The sequence below is a fragment of the Vulpes lagopus genome, chromosome 4 (assembly GCF_018345385.1).
Source record: "Vulpes lagopus strain Blue_001 chromosome 4, ASM1834538v1, whole genome shotgun sequence".
Classification (NCBI taxonomy): domain Eukaryota; kingdom Metazoa; phylum Chordata; class Mammalia; order Carnivora; family Canidae; genus Vulpes; species Vulpes lagopus.
Genome location: NC_054827.1, coordinates 43,411,267 through 43,435,786, shown reverse-complemented (window position 1 = coordinate 43,435,786; position 24,520 = coordinate 43,411,267). Strand labels below are relative to the sequence as shown.

The window sequence follows — 24,520 nt, the reverse complement described above, 5'->3', positions numbered from 1 at the left end:
GAAACAAAAAGGAAGTGATGAAAGATAATCTAAACAAGGGGGGGCCCTATCTCTCAACCAATTAACTATTATATGTTTAAAAAAAAAAAAAAGGTACACAGTTAAGATGAATGGGTATCTGAAGGGAATCCGGGGAAAATAAAACTTAAAAATTTTATTAAGCACAGACTTTTCACTCAAATGAGTATTTGATTCTTATACTTCTAATTGCCAACAAAAGAAAATTGAAGCAGCTGGATATTAGCTGAATGGAAATGTATTTTAAAACCAGTTAAACTATAAAGAGTCAATTGGAAAGTTAAGGTAAAAAAATAATAAATTAAATAATGTAGGCTGTTCCATGGGAAGAATAAACCAGATGAACACTCACTGACAGTCTCTTCCAATTCCACTTCCACACCTGAAGACAGAGGACTACCCCATTCCTATCTGTAACAGGATGCCTTTTCCAGTACATCATCAAATGGCTTAGAACTCTTAAGTGACTTCATACTTACAGATGAGCTAGAAAGAGTTCTATTTTCATGCAACCTACACATATTAAACAAATTCTTCATATTGAAGGATTTTTTTTTTTGAGGTATATTTTAGAAAGCAAAAAACAGTTCTACTTAAAGCTTTGGATTACTGGCTTCTAAAAGCGATAAACAAATACTAAAGCTATAACTTGCAGCTAAAAAGCCATTTTTATTCAGTGAATATAATTATTCTAACCTGTACTGGTAAAGGGAGCTGTCCATGGGACATGGGTTTGGGGAGCACACAGGTGCAACTGCTCATTCATTTAGAAGAATGAGCTTTTCCCAGTTCAAAATGTTCTTGTATGTCTTACATTTAGAAGTGAAAAACTGGGGTAAAAAAGAACGTTATGAAAAGTATTAAAGCACAAAAAAAGTAAATGTTAATTTTTATGGGCTTCTGAAAGGTAAAAATGGTAATTATAATAATGAATTAAAAACAAGTAAAACATTAACAAAAATAACAAAACCATTTTTCAAAACTCAATACATTACTTTTTTTTGGTTAATCAACTACATAATAAAATGTAAAGCAAAAAATTACTTGTAAATAGGCAGGGAAAGTTTCTTCAAGCTTATTTTTCCGTTTTCGGTATCTCTTCTTTATTTTTTCAGTGTTTTCAGTAACAGAAACAGATTCATCAACTAGAGTATCTGGTAAGTGCTCACTCCAGCCTGAAACAACAGTCACATTTATAAATATGTAGTATTTTAAATTTTCAGACAAATCCACCCAAAGTAACTTTATAGCTTATCAACATATACCCAAATCCATATAAACAAACAAGCTTTTTTTTTCTTTCCAGTTTATTGAAATATAATTGACATACAATACTGTGTAAGCTTAAGGCATACAGCATGACTTGACAAGCTTTTTCACAAAAAGATATCAAAGCAAGTTTATTAGTAAGTTTTAAGTATCATAAAAAATTCATTGCAGGTCTATTTAATATGTGCTTACTATTATCTCTTCACAAGTATTTCCTTACTCGCAAAGCAGAAAATTATCTGAATATCGACATCATGTTAAAAATTGCAATAATGAAAATATGCAATGCTCGTGAGTATGGAGGAAATGGCTACTTGTATACTATTAAGGGCTATTTAGCAGGAACAACCTTTTATGTAGAGTTTATCAGGCATATCCAACAAAAGTCTTTTTAAAAAATGTGTATTCTTCAATTAGCAATTTACAAGTTCAGGAATTTATTGCAAATTAGGTTTTTGTAGTACATGTATGTTGTAATAATATATTACTATTTACAAATATGCTATGAATGCTCAATCTTAAAATCAATTAGAAGAATGGAAAGAAAACAAAATTTTGATCTATGAAATTAGCAAAGGATTAAATACACTACTCAAAGCAAATAGGTGAGCAATCAAAGGACAGGCTCAGACTCCCAAGGCAAACAGCACATCCCTTCTGAAAACCAATGTGGGCACTTTGTGGCCAGAGTACGTAAATGGATTGACTCTTCTGAGAACTACAAATGGTGCATAAACTTTTTTTTTAAAGATCTATTTATGAGACACGTGGAGAGAGGTAGAGACATAGGCAGAGCTCCCCTGCGGGGAGCCCAATGTGAGACTCGATCCCAGGACCCACCCCACCCCACATAAACCTTTTTTAGACAATCTTTTTAAATGTATACTAATCTACCAGAAAATAAATAATCCTCAAAGACCAAAAATCAAGGTAAAACAGGAACCAGAGAAAGAAATAAGCCAAGAACTAAGTAAAGTACTCTGAAATTCTGCTAAAATCCAGTGACCCTGAACTCCAGTTTTCAGAGCCTCGTGAGAATGGGGACTTGAAGTCAGTTTAAGGCCTCTCCACGCAAGGCAGAGATATTAACCCAGAAGTGCCTTCTAAAAAGGTGAGACCCTGAGAGATTCCATGCTCAAAGGTGGTTTAACAAGAAACTCACCCCCCCAGGCCCTACCTTCCCTCACCTTTCCGTCCCCCTCCCCCTTCCCACCACCAACAGCAAAGAAAACTGCTTGTCATCCAGTCATGGAATTTGGTGCTGGGTAGAAAGGCAAAAAGTGAAAAATCTTTCTTCAGAGTTCATAAACTCAGTATTGTCCTAATGTGTAAGAAACGTGAATTTATATCACAGTTGAACCAAAGAACTTCAAAGCAAGAATTTAAGCTAAATTCTTTAAGCTAAAGAAATCCCAGGGTAGTAGCACCTCATATTCCTGACAGTAAACAGATGCAGACCTTCTCTGAAAGAAGCTACCTTCAATTCAGTCCTCAAAAAAAGTTCAGAGAACGTTCTAAAGAATATGAGCTTATGATTTACAAAAAAAAAAAAAAAAGTATTATGTGTATGTCTGTATCTCCCACAATAAATACAATGAAACGAGGCACTAGGAGGAGAGGCTGGAGAGACACAAAGTAGAATCACATTGGGCTTTCATATTTTATACTCTGCATCACTTAGACTCATAAAGAAGTAACAGGACTGACACTAGGAGGAATGAGCTTTTGGGAGAAACTAGAAAGTGTTAAAATACTAAAAAGGCAATTCAGAAAAGGAAACAATGCATAATACAATAAACCATCAAGAGATGACTCTGGATGCCACGGATAAAGGGATAAAATACTAACCTAACAGAACTAAAATCAGAGGGCAAAATAGAGAAAGACAGAAAACACAAAATGAGTCTCATTTAACACATCGCATTTCTTAGGGCTGGTTACAAACATATTAAGTCATATTAGAAACTCCTTTAAAACCATCTGGTGCTTCCTTTCAAAAACACAATCCATAATTTTTATTAATTCACAGGTCAAAACCCTACCCCATAATAATGGAAGAACTCTAATCAGAGCACATGTTGGAAACATCTCTTTCCTTCACATCCTACAAAAAGCATTTAAAATACATAAAACATACAGATTGTGACCACACCGACACAATGTGTTCATAGAACCAATTCTCAAACAGTGAGTTAAGGAATGAGTTAGCTTTCTTTAAAGATCTATGTAAGGATGATATAACATTAATTATAAGACATATTTCTAAAACATTATATAATTTTGTAAAAACTGTTGGGAGTACCTGTCACTTTCAACAAAATAGTCTAAAGTCTCCAATTTTATCCCTGAGGTGAGACAGGCAAAGAAAGGCCTTTTGTGAGATGACTGGGAAGCACCTGGTAGAACTAAGTGATCCAGTCCCTACACAGTTTGTATTTAACTTAAGAAAAACAAAGTTGTTTAAAAAAATCTCAGAGGAATATACTCTACTGGGTTTAAACCTTTCCTTATCAAACTTAATTTCTGTATTAGAGGTATGAACTCTACAGACACTCACATCCTTTGATCAATAAGAAGCAACAAGGTTATAACTGCAGCATTATTTAGGATGGCTCTTTTCAATACAAATAGCAAGAAAAGAGGGTTAAATCAAACAAAATCAGTACCATACCATCATCTCTGTTAGGTAATTGCTCAGAAATAGAGCCTGAGGAATCTTTTCTGATGACAGATCTTTTCGTTTTCCCTTGCCCAGTTCGACTTCTTTGCCGTACCATAAATCCACCAATACCTATCCAAAAAAACACATTTGTAACTTGGTAAATAACTGATTTCTCCCTGTATTTTCACAGTAAGTAGGGTGAAACTGTTTGGAGGCATTTCCCAAATTCAATATGGGCTAATTTAAATCAATAATCATTTTTTTAATGCATGATACAGGGGACTGGAAATTAAGAAGCAAATTAAAAGAGGTCAAAGCTACTGACTGTCACCTACCTTATCACTATTGTATTATATTGTATTATTACTGTATTATAGTACAGAAAGAATGACTGCATTGCTTCTTCTCAACAGTGTCAGAATAAATTTTACAGTAAATTATACTTGTTTAACAAATCTTAAGTAACTTCATGTATTATCATTCAAATTGCTTATACATTAGATGTGGGAGAATAGATATACAAGATATAAATGAAACAAGATGATCCAAACAAAATCAGTATGACTTCAGGGGTAACATGTCCTGGACATGAGACACATATAGCTTTGTGGTTAAAAGCACAGAATCTGGTGCCAAAGCCTAATTCTGGTGACTACCTGACTTCGGGCAAGTTACTTAACTTTTAATGCTTCAGTTCCCTCAGTGTTGTAACAGGCATAGCATCTAGTATCTCACCTCCTCATACACATATTGTAAGGGTTAAATGACATAGAATAGTGCCTGATATATAGTCAACACTAACAGTTTTTGTCAGAGGATACAGCTAACATACTTTGTGACCTAATGAGTCCCTCAGTCACAAGGATGACCTCCACTAAGGCAAAGAGAGAAAAGCCACAATAAATATAAGCTCCTAGAAGGAGTTTGCAGTGTCTAAAAAAGTTTGTGTAGTTATAAGCCTCATAATGAGGAAGAAATGAAATGATTTTCATAGAGTGACTTGGATGAAACTAATCTAGGTCCTTGTGATAGATGTGGCCTATCTTTAGGAAGGTTACATTAAAGGTCTTGCAGAATACAAACAACAGTGAGAAAGTTTATCCTTGTACATCAAAAGGCACTTAGAACACACTTAGCAATAAAATATAAGCAGTCGTAAGAATAAAGACCGAACTGATTCCATTTAATGTCTCAGTGATTGGTAAATAGATATTAATAAACTGCCTAAAGAAAGCCTACCAGTTCTGCATTGTGACCAGTTCAGTAACTTTTTCTAATAAGGCAAATAAAATTTGACAAGCAACACAGCTTCTCCCTCCACCTCTCAGGCAGGGAGGAAATAAGAGAGCATTTTATCAGTCATATGTTAACTGAACTACAAATTTGAGAAGGCACAATAACCCTGTCATATCACCTTCTAGTTGTACATTTACCGGCTCCTACACACTGAAATAAGTTTTATTTTTTTTTTCAAAGATTTTATTTATTTATTTATTCATGAGAGGGGTGGGGGCAGAGAGACAGGTGGAGGGAGAAGCAGACTCCATGCAGAGAGCCCAACGTGGGACTTGATTCCGGGTCTCTAGGATCACCCTGGGCTGAAGGCGGCACTAAACCGCTGAGCCACCCGGGCTGCCCTGAAATAAGTTTTAAGTACATAAAGAATGTAAGAATGAATGCTGAAAAGTAAAAGAATTACAGAAGTACACATTAAGGAAAAAATAAATGGCTTTAAAGTCCAAGTATAAATAAAAGCCAATGTAGTAAAGCATTTAATAACATGGACAACATTTAGGATAAGGGATTAAAATAATGATATATTGTGAAGTATTCACATACTTGACCTAAGGAATCTCCCACCTAAAAGCATACTGAAGTAATTCAGTCCTTTGATATCTACATTCAAGTTTCAGAGAGTTAAGTATCTACATCTCATCTTGATTATTTAATTATAATTGAAGCCCTCAATACTGTATTTTTTTTTATTAAGTTTTGATTACATTAAAATGTCTAGCTCAGGACTATACCTGGTCTGTACGGTTTCCTTTTTCTCTTTTTCACACCGTCTGTTCCTTCGACTCCCTTAGTTTCATCGTCCACCGCTTCCCGTTCAGGACTGGATTCTGATTTCCCATCACAGTCCAGAAGTTCTCCTTCTGGGAAAAAAGTATATGTACAGATAAAGTTGAAAAATCTATCAAATACATAATTCCTATGTAACAGAAAATGCCAAGCAAAGAGGCCACTGAGCCATTGTAATTATATGTCCCAGCAGGTGGGGAAAGTAGAGAAAAAGATGGGAAAGGCTCCAAAAGGTTGTAGAACTCATGCTGCTTAATGCACTGTTTTCAGGAAATGAAACAGGAGCCTGAGGAAAGAGGAAATACAGAGAACACTCAAGTCATCATAAATTGGCGTACACTTTACAAGTCATTCACATACCTTCAATTACATCTGCAGGCTCAGGACCCCTAAGGTGGTCTCTCTAGCCTGGACCCTCTCCTGAGGTCCAGCAACAGGTGTAACTGAGTAGCACCTAGTTACCAAAACCTCTCCATCCAAAATGGAGGACAGGGAGAAAGTGGCACTTTTCATGATTTACCCTTATTCTTTTTCAGTTTTATACCACGTGAACATAATTTAAGAACTTGAGAGAATTAGTGCTAACATCACAGGCCTTAATAACCTATCCTCCTCGCTGCTTGCTCTCTCCTCCCACTATTTAATGTCATTCCTGGCTCCATTCTATCTACCCCTACCCCTTGCCTGCTAGAGTCTAAATGCAACTGTAGGCCCACATGTCCAGGCATCCGGCTAGAGGGGGAAGCACCATGTTCCCACTCGAGACACACACAGCATTTCTGTTTGCTCTACATTTTGGATTTTATTTTGTACTAATAAGGTTTCCAGATCCCAGATCCTAGTTAAGTGAATCAGAAAAAAGCCTGCTTCTGTGGCACAAAGAATTTGTTTCTAATATGCTAACGTGGCTCTTTATGACTTATTTTCCTGAAGAAACATTTCAAAGAGTCAACAGCAAAAGCAACAACAAAAGGACATTGTTATAATATTTCAAGAGTATCCGAAGTTCATTTGGCCTTTGTAGACTCCTGTGGAATCTAGGACGTATTTACATATAATGTCATGTATAACGTTACTTCTTTCTTTTATGGCGAAGCACTTTCAGATCACCTCAACTTGGAAACTGCCCAGTTGAAGAAACATCCATTGTTTGCCTGGGTGGTGTCGTACAGAACAGTAGTCAAAGGGAAAATCTTCTCAAGCCTTTTTGTTGTTGTTTTGCCATGTTTTTCAAAGGTTCTATAATCTCATTACTTTGGGAATTAATCTGTACTGTAATGAAATGTTTCAAATTTTGTGAAATGCAGCATTCCCCAGATTTACGTATATATGGGATTTTTCAGACATCTACTGTCCTTAGAAACTAGAATTCTTCACTGTACTCTGGTTAATGATAATCTGCTCAATTCCTCCCAGATACACAGACGGTTTCTTCACAAGCCTCAAATCACTGAAACTTTAAAATCAAACTTTCTGTTTAACAGTATTTGAACATCAGTTATACGTAAGAACCAGAGTTTTTCTCCCAACCACACAGACTCAAACACACACCCCTGTGAAAGAAACATGAGGACTAACTGGTCAGACAGCCACTCTCAACCAGAACCACCTCTCATCCAGCTACTGCAACAGTCCCTATCTGACCCATGTGCCACAACTCCTGGGGCAAAGTCTAGTCACATTATAGCTGAGTGTGCCTTTTATAACATGAATAAGATTAGGCTACTATTCTCAGAAACTTCCAATTACCTCCCAATCCATCCACAGGAAACTTAAACTCCTTAAGCATCATCTTATGGTTCTATGTGACCTACTAGGTCACAGCTGGTCTCTCCTCAAACCTCTGATCTCATCACCTACTGTCACCATCGTTCACTGTGGGATACCCTGATATTCATGACATTTCTCAAACACAATGGGCACACAGCTACCCACAGCCTGTGCAATGGCTTTCTTGCCATCTAGGATGTTCTGCCCTCAGACGACCAAGTGGCTCCCTCACTCACTCACCTCTTTCAAGTCTGCACTCAAATACTGCTTTTGGTTCATTTGATGCCTCACTTCACCATACGCACTGCCAATTCCCCTTACTCCAATGCAAGTTTTGCTACGGCATTTGTCACACACATAATCAATCCCTTTACTATGTTATTATTATTAGTAGTAGTAGTAGTAATCTTTTCTCCTAACATTAAAGGATAAGTTACATGAGTGGAGAATTTCATCTGTGTCGTTCACTGACATAATTTCCAACATCCCACACAAGGTAGGCATTCAATAAATACTGGTGAATAACACAATGTGATGGAACAAAAGTATTCACTACTTTATTTTTGAGTCAGCTGAAAAGAATCAACCTAAAAAGAAACAAGCCTGTAGTGATCTTCAGAGATAAGCAAAAATAGAACTAATATTGAATTTTATACTACTAAAGTAGTTTTGTCATCTCAAGGATTCAGCTAAAAAATCCTTGGATATCTGCTGGGATCAAGAAAATATGTACAAACAGCTAAGTTTATGATGAACACCTGTGAACATAAATTTGCACTTGAACGTTAATAATGGTTTTTCCATGTAGGAATGCATGGATCAAGTTCTAATCTAACAGAACCATGGAAGCTGAGCTTACAGCACCTGAGGTTAATGCTGCCACCTAGCAAACTAAAGTGAAGCCCTCTGAACCTTCCCATCCGTTATCTTCAAAGATATGGTGTTCCTGGAAGTTTCTATAATATTAATTAATAAGTCTGTTCTAGAGAATATGTGAAAGGAAGAGAATCCAAAACATCCAAGAAGACAACTCACCTAGAAAGGCCATGGTTTTATCAAGGGTTACCCAAGTTAGTAGAATTTGCCATGAGATAAAACATATGTATTTCAAAGCTATTTTATATGCTTTAATTCTTGTGAACATATTCAATGGAAAATAAATCAGTATTACCTCGACTATCATCCATTTCTCCATCCCTTGAATGTTCTGACTGGATGTCTGGAGGAGTCTGAAGGACAGCCACGCTATTCTGATTTATAATCTTCAACTTCAACTTTGGTTTTGACCGTTTTCTTCGTGGAACTGTGACTGTGAGGCTTTGTAACTGAGTCATCCCTGATTCAGTCAAACACACACCATCCTGGGTGTATGTCTTGGGTGGATCTGAAATTATAATATCCCAAAGATATGTGTATTAAAACTCTCAAGTTAATTTGCAGTGATAAACTGACTGCTGTTCCAAAATGCCTTGTGAAGAGAATGTGACTGTAAAGCAATTATCTGTGGAATGCAGGAATAATTAAGAGTATTCAGTTGAAACTAAGAAATACTGACCGAACTTCTTCAGATTGTAAGCAGAAAGTCCTAAGTTTTATTAAAAATGGCCTACCTGACGTGTTTTTCTCATGTATCAACATAAGGGTTCAGAAAGAAATCACTGAAGCTAAAAGCAATGCTTCAGCTACCTGTCTATGAGTTTTTTCCTGGAGTATCTTTTCAGACTAAAAGGTGAGAATTTATGTAAGAAAAACAAAAATACTAGAGAAGCCCATTTGGAGAGCCAAGTATTAATATAATAAATAGAAATCCTGCAAATTTTTAAATGTACAAAATTGCTATCCATTACAATTTCTGTACTATCCAAATGTTTTTGTATCTGATATCATATAGAATTAGACAAAAGAACAATAGTTTAATAAAATTATCCTATTAGTCACCACTCTAGCTGATCCATTACAGGAAAAAAAAAATAGTAAAAGATTGAATTTATTCTTTAAAACAAACAAAACAAAACCACTATTTGTTAACCAGGCCTCATTTTCTGCTAATTGATTACTAAACACAGTAATGTATTGATGAAACCAAAGCAAGTATGGAGTTAGTGAGTACTTCAACAGTGGTTATTTCACTACCATTTTGCTGAGATTTATAGGAACAGTGTCACACTACAGCTGGATAAGATGAACATCATATATGTCAGTTATAGAAAGGATTTAATTAGGAAACTTAGGCTGAACACTCATAAAGGCAAGTTTTGTGGAACATGTGGCAAGTCAGCTGTATAAATAATTAAGTATTTACATGCTTTCTGTAAAGAATAGTCAGGGAAACCATTTCAGATTTTACCTAGTTCTTTCACTTTTGTGACAATCTGTGCTACAAGTGAAGATTCACAGCAGTCTGAGGAAGGCACTGAAATGGAGGAAAAAAAAACTGTAATTTTTTCAAAAAAAAAAGGAATATTTAAAAGGATTTACATAGAATTAAAATTTCTATTTCTGTACCCATCTTAAATAAATAAATAAATACTTAAACACTAAATAGAGCTAAAGGCTGTCTTGAAAAACAATGAGGAGAAGCAGAAAAGGAAATACACATTATGGAAAGAAAAAGGGCCAACATACTAGATTTCTACATATTGCTAATAACTACAAGATTGTGTGTCACAAAAGCAAAATTACATTTTATTTTTACTTCTTTTTTAAGATTTTATTTATTCATGAGAGACACAGGGGGCGGGGGTGCAGAGACACAGGAAGAGGGAGAAGCAGGCTCCATGTAGGGAGCCTGATGCGGGACCCAATCCCGGGTCTCCAGGACCACACCCCAGGCCGAAGGCAGTGCCAAACCGCTGGGCCACCAGAGCTGTTCACAAAATTACATTTTAGATCTATAATACGTACTTATTTTCTTTACGTAAGCAAATGGTTTTAATGTATTAAGTTGGGATAATAAGAGTTACTTTATAACTAAAATAACTTAGTTTTCATAAAATACTTGTCCAAGTAACAGTTTCACAGAAAAGAAAAAGAGAGGCAAACCCACTCACTGGTTATCAACAGCAAGGCACAAGTGAGTTACAGAAGCACAGACCCACTGTTCACATTGTTTTCTTACCATTTGACGTAGGCATATAGGGTCTGCACATGCTACAATCAAAACCAATGTCTGCTACATTTTCCACTTCCTCTTCTGTATTTAAGTTTTGACAAACTGCATGCATCCATCTAAAAAGACCATATTTTATACATTAAAACAAATAAAACTGTCAGGGGACCTGACAGTTGCCACATCAAAAGTGCTTCAAATGCTCCTCCAACCTTGCCCATGTTGCCCTGTCTCCTAATCACGCCCACTAACCCATAAAAACTCTCAGAGCTGAGAATAAGGAAGGAAAAATGAAATGAGATCAAGTACTAGGTAGGAAGCAGGAGCACATGGAGGATGGAGTAATGTTTTATGATCATATATTCAATCTATCAGAGATAGACTAGCAAGGAAGCTAGCAGGGCAAGGATGCAGGAATTCAGAAGGCTGCAAGTGGTTTCCTGTATATTAGCTCCATGGGATGGGTCTACTGTGGAGTAGATATAGCTCACATATTTGAGGCTAAATGTTAACTGGGGGGAGAAAAGGAGCTTATCTTGCCTTTGAACAAAGAATCGACAGGTAGAGTCCTGAGAATCTTGTATTACTGATACTACTACTACTACTACTACTACTTTTACATGGACAGTGCTATTAACAGAGTACAGTTAACATACCACTAAAACCAAAGAAAACATGCTTGATTTTGAAACTGCTCACATAGGACTGAGAGAGGGTGGGAGCTGGTGCCCAGTATCTAGACATTTAGTATCTACAGCTTTAAGAAAAAGAAGTTTAAAGAAAATAAAATGTGTGAGATCATTTGTAGAATCTAATAAAAGATTCAGAAACCCTCCAAAGAAAAATGCATATATGCAGGAAATAATCCTGCATCTAATTTCAAGGGATTCATAAACCCTTAAAAACCACAAGTTAAAAATCTTAGTCTGGAATTACAGATACAAAACTGGAAACTTCTGTAAGTTTCTAGCTGACAGAAAATCTGGAAAGCAAAAAAGTCTTGTTTCTTAAATTTAAGATGGAAGAAAGTTATTTTCCAATTTCCTTTTGCTATATTTAAAGAGAAAAGCTTGCAGAAGACAAAAACATTTCCAGAGTAGCACAATACCTATCGCACTGTCTACACTGTAGAATGAGGTCGTCTTCTCGATAGTTCCGACAGCAGACGGGGCAGGAAGACAAGCTTGCACAGGGAGCGCACTGTGTGTAATTGTTCTGCCACTCACATCTCAGGCCTGCAGACGTGGCTCCGCAGTGTCGGCACCAAACACACCTGAAACCCGACACCCCCCCACCAACAAGTCTCAGGTTTATTTACGTAGTTATGTACTTACTGTAATTCAAGCAGCTACACGAGGACAGAATGGGGGAAATTATTCAATGCACATCTAACATGTTTCTGAGTCATGGCATGATATCTGTCACAGCAAACATGTATCATGCCGTGAAGTGGGTGCAGCTAATGCTTAAGAACTCCTGCGGGAACACTGTGCACTGGACAGGCTTAAGGAGGGAGAGGTAAGCCCCGGAATACCATTTGCACTTCCAGCCCCCCTTGGGCACGGTCTGCAGAGGAGGGGCGAGGCAGTAGGTGTGATAGCTTATGTCACAGTCATCACAGAGCAGGAGCCGTCCGGGGTCACTCGCCTTCCCACAGGCTTCACACACGGTGCATTCCAGGCACCTCCAACCTTTGCTAAGAACGACTTTGGTGATCTGTAAGAGAAGCAACCCATGCAAGTGATTCAGACAGTGGCCAACACCTCCGTTTACATGATATAAATGAATATGTGGTGCTTATGGACCTAGAAGCAGAGGAAAGGCAAGCAAGTAACATGTACTGGGCATCAACAGGGGCCCACCCCCTGGGCTGGGAACGTCCATGGACCCTCACAAGTCCACCTACCGGATAGAGTAAGAGAGTGGTACACATTTTAATGCCTTTTGTTAGGCCACGTTAACTCTGAGTCCTCTGCACTTTACATCCACCTTATAGATGTGGTGACTAGATTTGAGGAAATCAAGTATATTGCCCCATTACTGTTAATTTGGTTTTGAAAATGTACTGGCCTAGTTTCCATCTGTGATGTTTCATGAGTTCATACTTCTGAAACCTGTGTATACTGCAAAAGGATTTATATATTAAAATCAATATTTAAAAATCTAAAAAAAAAATAATAAAGCATGAATTCCCAAGAAAATATGTCCCAAGGACATTTCATGATCTTGGAGGATTTTAGGCCATGAAGCTGGGACTTGTGAAGTTCATCACTCTTCTACCACAGAGCCTAAGTTAGCAGGGAAGTTTGAGAATCTGTATCCTTCGGATAAACTCAAAGTAGCCATACCACATACGATTATAAATTTGGAACCAAATGAAAGCTCTCAAAACACTAGAATTTATAGACAAGACCACAATGTAATTGTGTTATAATGAGACAGCAAGCAATTAAAATACAGAATAAAAATTGAGATCATGAGGTATTAATAAGAAAGTCTAAAAGGTACCTGAGAGAAAAATAAGAAAGCTAAGTAAAGAACAACCATCAAAATGGCATCAAACTTTCCAACTCTGGATACTAAAATAGAGTAACAGTTTCCAAATGTATAGGAATAAACTTCTCAAGATACAGTTTTTAACCAAGGAAACAAGCAATTAAGTGTGAAAAGTGTAATTCCTTTAGGAATACAAAGACTCAAACTTCAGCTCCCAAACACCTCTTGGAATGGAGGTAAGGACATGAGGAAGGAAATGAGGGTTATACCAAGAACAAGAAAGTCATGTGATGCAGGAAACAATGAACCCAACATAGGACCTCAGCTCAGAGAAGCTGAAGAATGAGCGCTGAGCAAGAGACCTACAAGCTACCAGCACACACAGAGAAAATGGAAGCGTCGGGAAGGGGTAGGACTTTTTCCAGGTAAAAAGTTACTTGCCAGAACCATTTGATACGATCATGCTTCTATAGTAGGTAAAAACAAAACACAACAAAAACTAACTGAAGAATCATGAATCATTACTTTCTTTTATTAAAAATTCCATGAAAGACAAAGCCAAAAAAAAAAAAAAAAAAAAAAGGACAAAGCCAGAGTATACTATTCAGGTTTCCAGTGAATATGTGCTGAGTCATAACCGACACTGTTTATTAACTAAACATACTAGAACTACACTGGAAGGATGCTGGGGAACAGGGGGGGTATGTTTGAAGACCTAAATCAGCATATGTTTATTCCTAGCAGAAAGTCAATGAAATCTAACACAGATACAGCAGGAACACCAGCCTGTTATTTAGAACTATCAAGGTAACTACTAGAAAGACCTGCAAGGATCAGACGTGGCTGCCTAGAAGGACTGAAATGTTGAGGCAGAGTAGGGGCTGGCCAGTCATCCTAAGGCTTTTAAAGCTATTTGACTTGTAAGTATGTAACATTTATTACTCTGATTAACTGATTCTTTTAAATTAGTCACAGATTATCAAATTATCATATATTATTGACCCAAATGGATAGGAGGAGCAGAGTGGCTTAGAGAAGTAACCAGCCAACTTTTTTTTTTTTTTTTTGTATAAAGAGTCAGTTAGTAAATACTCTGAACTTTGTGAGGCATATGGTTTGTGAACTACACAACTGTGCCATTACAGTATAAACCACACAACGACATATGTAAACAAAAGAATACAGTTGTGTTTCAATCAAATTTCACTTATAGAAACAGATTTGGCCTGTGTGATGTGACTGACCTGTCTCTGGCTTGGAGAGGCAGCAAGATGAAGATAAAGTGGGAGATACATCCAAGTTGTAATGTATTTTCTTTCCTAAGTTTTCCTATTTCACAGACACCTACTCTGTGGCCCTTTACAGAGTAAACATGCAGCCAAATTACAGCCAAATTCCCAAGTCACTCAGCAATATTAATTCTCCAGCACATCTCAACCTGGTTAACTATGCCCACCACCATTCAAGCAAGCAGCTCCAGTCAATTGGTCCACACCTCCTCCCTCCTGACCCTGGGCTGCTGTGTTCGTGTGTTCTCTGAGCTCCCTGCAGCACTGCCATGTCTGGACAACCTTTCCCCACTGAAAGATCCCCAGCTCCCAGTAGAGTTTGTGGAACTCTAATATCAACTCTTTCTACTGAACTGGCTTAGTTTTTAGTTTCAAAAGCTGTTTCAAGAAAGGAATGATTCAGGGTTTCATTCATGGCACCATGTCTAAAGTTTGAGAATATCTGTTTCAACAATGATGAAGTATCTGGGATGAGACCTTTCTCTCAACATAAAATACTAGAAAATGGGGCAGAATACATGAAACACTTGTTTCAGATGCTGAACAAAAAGGCAGGACAGGGCTGTGGTTTCTGAGAAGAGAGAAACAAGTGAGGTGAATCCTATGATATTCTGCAATAGACAGTTTCCAGAATGCTGCCCAAAGAAGGAGAACACCAGCAGGGTACAATGGTCTGAGTTTAAGACACATGATAGAGTTCTGGGAGGCTGAGGCACTTGTAACTAGCAGAGCAGAGTCTTGGAAAGGAAGGAGAAATAAAGAGCAAGAGCTCCAGAAATCTACACAGAATTTCCCTCAAGTCTTTGGCTAAACATCGAGCTGCATACATAGGAGGTCAAACAAGGACACACAAGCAGGACAAAGAAGAGCTATTGAGAATTTGTAAGTTGAACAATTCTAACAGCTCACACAATGCTGAAGACATCTGAATCTCAACCAGAGTAAAAAGACACTGGCGAGGAGGTCATGGGGAACTCATGGCGGGGAAGGATATGGGAGAGATGTCATAAAGGTCACATATTAAACTCATGCTATAGAAAAGCAGTTACTACAGTGTGATCTAGGAAACCCTAGTGGGTCTATAAGGTCAAAACTATTTTCATAATGATGATAACTAAGATGTTATTTGCCTTTTTCACTTTAATCCAATCACAGTGCTATTTTGCAGAGGCTACATGATATATAAAATATAAAACATCACTGCATGACATCACAACAAATATGCTTGTGTATTTATGTTTTAAAATATTCTCAGTAAAAAAAAATATTCTCAGTAATTTCTAAGATAGTAAATATTCAATAATTATTATCCTCAAAGCTCTACAGGGTCCTTAAGAATTTTAGTGTAAAAAAAAAAAAAAAGAATTTTAGAGTGTTAACAGTTCTAAGACCCAAAAGTCTGAGAATAGCTACCACCAAGTGAAGGTTCTCTAGATCCACCCCAGAAGGCCTAGAGAAGCTTCAAACAATTCGAATGTCTACAGTAACTGCCTGCCACAAAAACTCCATACTTTTCAAAAAAACAACATCCAAACTCCCAACAATATCAAAACGTACAACTACCACATTCAATCAAAAATTACCAAATAAGAAAATACATGCATACATAAATCCTGGTGAGGAGGAAAGCAAGCTAATACTAATAATGAGAAATGTCAAATATGGTAGAATTAACAAACAATTACAAATACCTACAAGGACTTGAAAGAAAAAACCTCAATGAAGAAAATGATTTGGAACTATAAGGTAACTTTAACTATAAAATAAAACCAAGATTAAAAAATACAATCATCTTGGTGAAAAATCGACTAGATGGGTCTAAAACTAGATTAGATGCTGCATTAGTATAAAAGTGAGTTTGGGGAGGGGTGCCTGGGTAGCACACTCAGTTGAGCATCTGACTCTTGGTTTTGGCTCAGGTCATGACTCAGGGTCTTGAGACTGAGCCCTACATCAGGCTCTGCACAGCACAGAGTCTGCTTAATATTCTCTTTCCCTCTCCTTCTGCTTTTCCTGCTCATGTTCTCTTTGTCAAATAAATCTTTTTTTTAAATGAGTTTGGGGAATGTAATAGAAACTATACACATTAAGGTGCAGAGAAAAAAACAACTAGAGAAAAATCAACAAAGTGAGAACAATCTGGAGACAATATCATGCAATTATGCACATATGCAACTAAGATTCCAGAAAAGAGGTGTGGGGAACAGAAAAAGATATATGAAGAAATGGTCAAAATTGCTCCAAAATGGATTTTAAAATACCCACTGGTTCAAGAAGCCTTACAGAAAATGTCCTTTCATATACAGGTGAGGATTCAGAAGAATGAACATGGGAAGGGACAGGTGAATGAATGGATTTTTATTAAGGTCTGTGGTTGGTGTCAACTTTTTTTTATTATCAGCAGACAGAATGGATTGACTAAACCTCATTCCTTAGCAAATAAAAATATGAAGTATCTTTTAAAGATATGCATTTTTTATTTTTAGTTTTTCAAGACAGCAGAATATCCACTACAATTTAAGAGCACAGATTTATAGGAGTTAATTTTTTCAGTTAACACTTGAAAGGTAATATATAAATATTAAATAAATACTGTCACATGTCTAATAATCCTACCAAACGATTAATTATAAGAAATATCAAATTTCAATACATTTTAAACAGATTTAAATGTATGTCTATTTACCTTAATACTGACACAGTACGGATGGTAACACTGGCCACACTGAGAGCAGGCAAGCAGCCTTCCCTCTGCCCCTTGGCCGAAACTGCCACAAACTACACACATATCCTGAAATTAAAAACATGAACATAGTAATCGACATCGAAGACACAGTTAAAAATCTACTAGTTTTATTTTTTAGCTCATAGAGCTCTAAAGCTAAAGAGCGGAGGACTTCAGTGCATGTGGGATACAGCAGAAAGGGGGAGACAGGAACTCGAAGTGGAGGAGCAGAACTGAGCTCAAACCTGGTGCAAGGTGAACTTGTCACTGCTAGAAAACAGCACCACCGTGTTGTGCATGGAGTTTTCTTCTTCATCCTTATTCGATGAAACATCTGTAGCAGACACCTACAGAAAGCAAAAGAGAGTGCACAGTCACACTCTTCACTTATAGCACACTTAACAAGCATGAGAAGATTCATATGTAAAATACAACTTCTGCCAAGTCTCAGAGTAACAACTCCAAATTAGATTATTATTGCCAAGATAATATCATAAAGGTGTAAGTCCGACACTTCAGTTACCTGAAGTGAAGAGAGTTACAAGTCCCATAGATCAGGACCAATGAGAAAATTAAACCACCCTTAATTAGGACTTAATTAGCCATAAATTTTATGAAGAACAAACAAAAGGAACTGTATTATACTTGTGTGTGTATACGTATGTATCGCGACATATATATACCTACATATAATTGTAACACTCCATTCCAGTAACTCTCAAACCTGCAATCCCGCTAGTCAAAACTGAGATGTGCTAGAAGTATAAAATACCTACCAAGCTTCAAAGACTTAGGTATCAAACAAACCAAAAATCCCCATAAACATATAGCTTATAAATAATTTTTACATATTTTATATAATACATGTTGAAATGGTAATATTTTGGATATGTTGAGTCAAAAGGTAGGTATACATTAAGGTTAAATTTCACCTGTTCCTCTTCCCTTTTTTAATGTAGCTATAAAGTTTTAAATTGCATATGTGATATACATATACTTCTTTTGGACAGCACCGCTTTGAAATATTATTTTGAATAATGTATCAAAATTTCAGTCTTAGCCAAAAGATTACCAGCCATAGATACCTATTTCTGGACTTGGCTAAATTTCACCAAATCAACTAAGTACCCATTGTCTTGTTAATAATTATTTCCAGAATGCTTATTATGAAAAAAGCTCTAAATTTGTTGCTAAAAAAAAGAGAACAGGGAGACCAATGCCAAAATTTAAAAATATGATTCTCTTCCCTTAAAGTAAGCTTACAATCTAGCCTGGAAGGACAGACATGAAACACAATAGGTTAAGTTCAAAATAAAAAGTAATAGTATTGTTGTTCTTGAGGAATGACTGAAAGAACTAAAAATTAAAAAAAATGGAATATATTACAAGGAATAATATTTTTCAGTGCAAATAAGATTAAAAGCAGTTCTAATGGACAGCACTACTGTTTTATTATAGAACCAACCATAAAAGCAATTTACAGTCATAATAAGTCTAAAGACTGCAAGAGAAAACTGTAAGCAACCTAAATAGTCATCACTAGGGAATTACTAAAACCATGGCAAATCCAAACTGGAAAGATGCAGCATTTAAAAAACAGTGGTAGAAATTCGTTTTGATTTCCATCAAAAAAAAAAAAAAAAAATTTCACCACGCCACAGAGCTGGGTAGAAAAATAAGACACAGAACCATATGTGAGGTAGAGCACTATGGTACAAAAATATGCAAAGCAATTATGTGCAGTCTACAAGCACATAAAATAGGTTCAATCATAAGTTGCTGTTTTTCCAGGTCAAAAATGGTTGAAAGTTGGCAACTTCATATGGATCAACCTAATATTGTAAATGCACCAAAAAGGTAAAAGGAAAAAATGTCAAGACTCAAGAGGCAGCAGAAGTATAGACAGCTTTTTTGATCAGGATGTTTTTATTCTTTGTTGAGGAAATATATTTTAAAATGTGCATCTCAAGTTGCATGGGTGGCTCAGTTGGTTAAGTATTTGACTCTTGATTTCAGCTCAGATCAAGATCTCAGGGTTGTTTTGTTTTTTAATTTTTTTATTTATTTATGATAGAGAGAGAGAGAGAGAGAGAGAGAGAGGCAGAGACACAGGCAGAGGGAGAAGCAGGCTCCATGCACCGGGAGCCCTATGTGGGATTCGATCCCGGATCTCCGGGATCGTGCCCTGGGCCAAAGGCAGGCGCCAAACCATTGCACCACCCAGGGATCCCAAGATCTCAGGGTTGTGAAATCAAGCCTGATTTGGGCTCTGCACTGGGCATGGAGCCAGCTTATACTTCTTTCTCCCTCTCCTCCACCCTCTCTTAAAAAAAAAAAAAAAGTATATCTCAAAATTAGCATTTTAAGACTTTAGCAAGTCAAACAAGATGATTCATAAAGTAAAATATCATTCCATTAGTAATAACTGTCTACTAAAAGTGAAGTTACCAGCAATTCGCCCACAGGACTAAAGATATACTGAAAATATTATTAAAATATGAAACTGTGGCAGTAGCTAAAATACAGCTAACAAAAGTAAACTGAAATAAAAAGTATCCATTTCTACATCCCCATGTTCAACACAGAAAACAAAACAGGTTCTATAATTAGATGATACTTACAGAATAGGCTCAAATAAATGATAAAATATTATTTTCAAAATAAAATTCAGAGAACAGCTTTATTCAAAATAAGAAACAAGAATGGACTACAATATTCCCAGCATAAAGCAGAAACAAAGTCTGTACAGAAAGCTGCAATATCCGCTAGATTCAAAGAGCATAAATTGTAAGTACTTAAAAAAAAAATATCAAGGTTTTTATTTTTATTTTTTTTAAAGATTTTATTTATTTACTTATGAGACACACACACACACACACACACACACACACAGAGGCAGAAGCAGGCTCCTTGCAGGGAGCCCGATGCAGGACTCGATCCTGGGACCCCAGGATCATTCCCTGGGCCGAAGGCAGGTGCTAAACCGCTGAGCCACCCAGGGATCCCCAAAAATCAAGGTTTTTAAACAGCAATTGCATGTGTAAGGAAAACACTATCATGTAGCTTAATGACCCACTGTTTTCATTTTATACTTTATTTCATGACCTTTAAATTACTAGATACATAAACCCTACCCTAAGGGTAAAGAAGGCAATCTTTGAGATAGTGTCCTAGTATTGCCTACATACATATTAGTCTGATTTATCCTAAAAGTGACAAAAGTTTTATTTGGCTGGACCACAGATATAAGCCTAAGAAGAAAGAAAGCTTTAACCCAAACCTCAAAAGTGGGGGATTTCCAACCAAAAACATAAGTAAATAAAGAAAAAAAAGGAGAGCAAATTGAACTCAAAGTGAGAGGAAGAAAACAGTAAAGATCAAAGTGGAAATCAATGAAATCTAAAATAGAGGAAAAAAACAGAGAAAAATTAATGAAAGCAAAAGCTGGCTCAAGATCAATAAGATTGAGAAACCTGCAGCAAGACCAACCAGGAAAAGACACACATCACCAATATTGGGAATGAGGAAGGCGACATCATTACATATTCTACAGATATTATAAGGATAATAGGCCAATAGATTTGTCAACTTACATGAAATGGACAAATTCCTTGAAAGACAAATTCGTATAAGGATAGATAACCTAAATAGCACATACCTACCAGAGAAACTGAATATATAGTTAAGAATCTTCCCATGAAAAGTGAAAGTCTCTTCAACAAATCTTACTGGGAAAACTGGACAGCAACAGGTAAAAGAATGAAACTGGGCCACTTTCTTATACCATATATGAAAATAAATTCAAAATGGATATAAATTTAAGACCTAAAACCATAAAAATCCTAGAGATTCTCTCTCCCCATCACCCTGTGCCCTCCTCCCCACACACTCATGCACACACTTCCTCTCAGTCTCTAAAATAAATAAATCTTTCAAAAAAATAAAACTAGAGCTAACACCATATTCCATGACAAAAGATTAAATGTTGGGAATAAAGGGGAAAGGAGAGAAAGTGAGTGGGAAATATCAGTGAGGATGACAGAACATGAGACTCCTAAACTCTGGGAAACAAGGGGTTGTGGAAAGGGAAGTGGGCAGGGGGGTGGGGTGACTGGGTGACGGGCACTGAGGGGGGCACTTGACGGGATGAGCACTGGGTGTTATGCTATATGTTGGCAAATCGAACTCCAATAAAAACATATACAAAAAAATAAGATTAAATGTTTTCTCTCCTCAAGAGCAGAAAGAAGACAAGGTTATCGCATCACTTCTAACACTGTACTGAAGATTATAGGAAATGCAATAAAGAGTAGAAAACAAAAACCCTCCAGATTAAACAGATATAAAATTTTATTTGCAAATATCATGATCATAAGTATAGAAAATTCAACAGGCTCTACAAATAAGCAACTAGAAGTCATACAGGAGTTTATTAGTAAAGTTATAGGATACAAAAATCAATACATAAAAATGAGTGTTTCTAGATAGTAGCAAAAGACAACTACAATTTGAATTGAGACAGCACTGCCATTTACAATAGCAGAGAAAATGTGGAAAACTTAGAGATAAATCTGAGAAATAATGCAAAAGACATTTATGTTGTAAAAAAAATATCGATATGACAAATTTAAAAAGACCTAAAGAAACAGAGATACACAATGTTCATGGTTAAAAGACTCTTCACCATTAAAACCTCAACTTTCCCCAAGTAAAAAAATAAAAGACTAACAGTGTCTAATTTCAATAGTAGTTAGAAAGTACAAAGTATTCAATACAGTATCATTGGCCTAAAGATGGAGAAATGGATCACTAGTATAGCACAAAGATTTTAAAATTAGATCCACAAATACACTGATTTTTAAGAGTGATACAAAGGCAATTCAGAGAAATGGTGCTTAAACAACTGGATATTCATTCAGTATACAAAAATATGACCTTTGAACCATATTCATCTCATACATATAAATTAACATTGGATGATGTAGTTAAATGCAACACCTAAAACCAAAAACTAGGAGAAATCATGGAACCTGTTTCTATAGTTGAGTTATGCAATTATTTCTCAGGCACCAAAAGCACAATCATAAAAGAAAAAAATAATAAATGGGACTTCATCAAAATTAAAACATTTGCTGTTCCAAACAGTTAAGACATGGCAAAGAATTTGTGTCTAGAATACATTAAGAAAATGCAAAACTAAGTTAAAAAAAAAAAAAACCTACTCAAATTTTTAAAATATACTAAAGATTTGAAGACTTTACCAAAGAAATAAGCATCTGAAAAGATGATCAACATCATTAGTCATGAGAGAAATGCAAATGAGGTACTATTAACACACCTGTTAAAGAGTTTGAAATTAAAACTAAGCATAGAAAGTATAGGGTAAGTATTTGGAGGAAACAGGAATCCTATGCACTCTTGCAAACCATCAATTTTTCACACCCAAGTAGAAAAGCGTCCTCTTCTTAAGAAGCTAAGCATACACCTATCAGGTATCGAGCCATCCCACTCCCAGATACCTACTCACTGGAAAACAACAAAATCCATGTCCACATACAGATTTAACATAAAAGTTCACAGCAGGGGTTTTTTTTTTTTTTTTCTTCTTTAGCAGTTTTGTTTTTAATAGCCAAAAAATTGAAGCAACCATACAATCCTCTGATAGGTGAACAGATAAACCAACTGTGGAACAAACTGAACAATTCACTGTTCTCCTGAACTTATTTACTTATTATTTGTTTTAATTTATGATAGTCACACACAGAGAGAGAGGCAGAGACACAGGCAGAGGAAGCAGGCTCCATGCACTGGGAGCCCGATGTGGGATTCGATCCCGGGTCTCCAGGATCGCGCCCTGGGCCAAAGGCAGGCGCTAAACCGCTGCGCCACCCAGGGATCCCTGTTCTCCTGAACTTAAAATGACAATTAGAATTTGAAAAACAGGATTTTGGTAAAATAGTAAAGTTACCACATGAAATATTTGCCACTCTTTGCCTAATACAGATTTTTTTCAATACACACTTAAATAAAGCCTCATATACATACCATTGAGCAAATACTGATCAATCCTGAATTAAAATATATCAAAGACAGTCATAAAATCTTCAACATTTTTAGAGTATGTACTAATCTGCAACATTTCTAGTTTCTTCTTAAAACACCAACTTAAGGTTTTCAAATTAAGATTTTGCAATAATGTAACAGGAATTTACTGTTATTAAAGAAGCAATATATATATATAAGAATGGTTGGCATAGGAAGATGAAAGAGGAAGGTAAGAAAAGAGTAAAAAGATGGGAAACAAAGTATTAAAGAAAATTTAAATGAAAACTTGACCAGAAGTGTTTTTAAAAAGGGGGGTGGGGGGGAGTGGAGATAAGGTAAAATAAAAATTTTGGCTTATTTATGTGACTCTTACAATCTAGTAATTTTACAAATGAGATTATCATCATCACTCAATAAATTATGGATTATAATAGCAAAGATAAAGCAAATGAGACATGAGCCTTACCCCAGGTAACACAACTGCTCCAATTCCACTTTTCAATTTTGACCTGCCTCTGCCACCTCGTCCTGACAACCCCGCACCACGAGGTCTCCGCTTTCCTGGAAATCCTGACCCACGGCCCTACATAACAGAGAAGGGAAAAATCAGCATTCTACAAAAATCCAAAGGAATATTAAAATCCAATGTGAGCTAAAACATTTTATTAAAGGTTATAACACACAAATACTTGCTTTTCTTACTTTGATTAGAGGTTAAATATTAAGAGACCAGGCTTATTATTTTTATCTTTCAACATGTATTATGCAACTTAAAAGTATAGACATAAAATGCCTATGATCTTAGAATCAAATGTTGGGACTCATATTGTGAATGCTCTCTATCAGTAAACCTTGGCCTTATTTTTCCACTTCCTAATCCTACATTCTAAGTAGCTCAACAGACACAATCCCAACCAATTTATATTCAATACAGAGCAAGTGTAAGGAAAGACTCTCTTGCTAACTGTTCTGTGTAATTGTAGCAATAGCTGACATATATTGAGTACTTCTATACACCACTCTAAGCACCTTTTACTCACAACTCACAAGGCCAG

General features: G+C 36.3%; 1 protein-coding gene across 14 annotated transcripts in view; it reads right to left on the bottom strand.

The window, feature by feature from the left end:
- The window catches only part of KMT2C (lysine methyltransferase 2C), a 284,116-nt gene that overhangs the window by 62,735 nt on the left and 196,861 nt on the right, over positions 1 to 24,520 (bottom strand). For 13 of the 14 annotated variants that reach the window (XM_041752737.1, XM_041752743.1, XM_041752742.1 and 10 more), the window contains 11 exons: positions 23,932 to 24,048; positions 17,666 to 17,767; positions 17,382 to 17,486; positions 12,445 to 12,626; positions 12,019 to 12,183; positions 10,920 to 11,029; positions 10,149 to 10,214; positions 8,973 to 9,185; positions 5,977 to 6,105; positions 3,959 to 4,078; positions 1,063 to 1,193 (listed from right to left, as the gene is read on the bottom strand). In XM_041752737.1, the coding sequence (XP_041608671.1) occupies positions 1,063 to 1,193; positions 3,959 to 4,078; positions 5,977 to 6,105; positions 8,973 to 9,185; positions 10,149 to 10,214; positions 10,920 to 11,029; positions 12,019 to 12,183; positions 12,445 to 12,626; positions 17,382 to 17,486; positions 17,666 to 17,767; positions 23,932 to 24,048 (1,440 nt within the window). The remainder of the gene's footprint in view (positions 1 to 1,062; positions 1,194 to 3,958; positions 4,079 to 5,976; positions 6,106 to 8,972; positions 9,186 to 10,148; positions 10,215 to 10,919; positions 11,030 to 12,018; positions 12,184 to 12,444; positions 12,627 to 17,381; positions 17,487 to 17,665; positions 17,768 to 23,931; positions 24,049 to 24,520) is intronic. The other variant, XM_041752739.1, reaches the window with a different exon arrangement.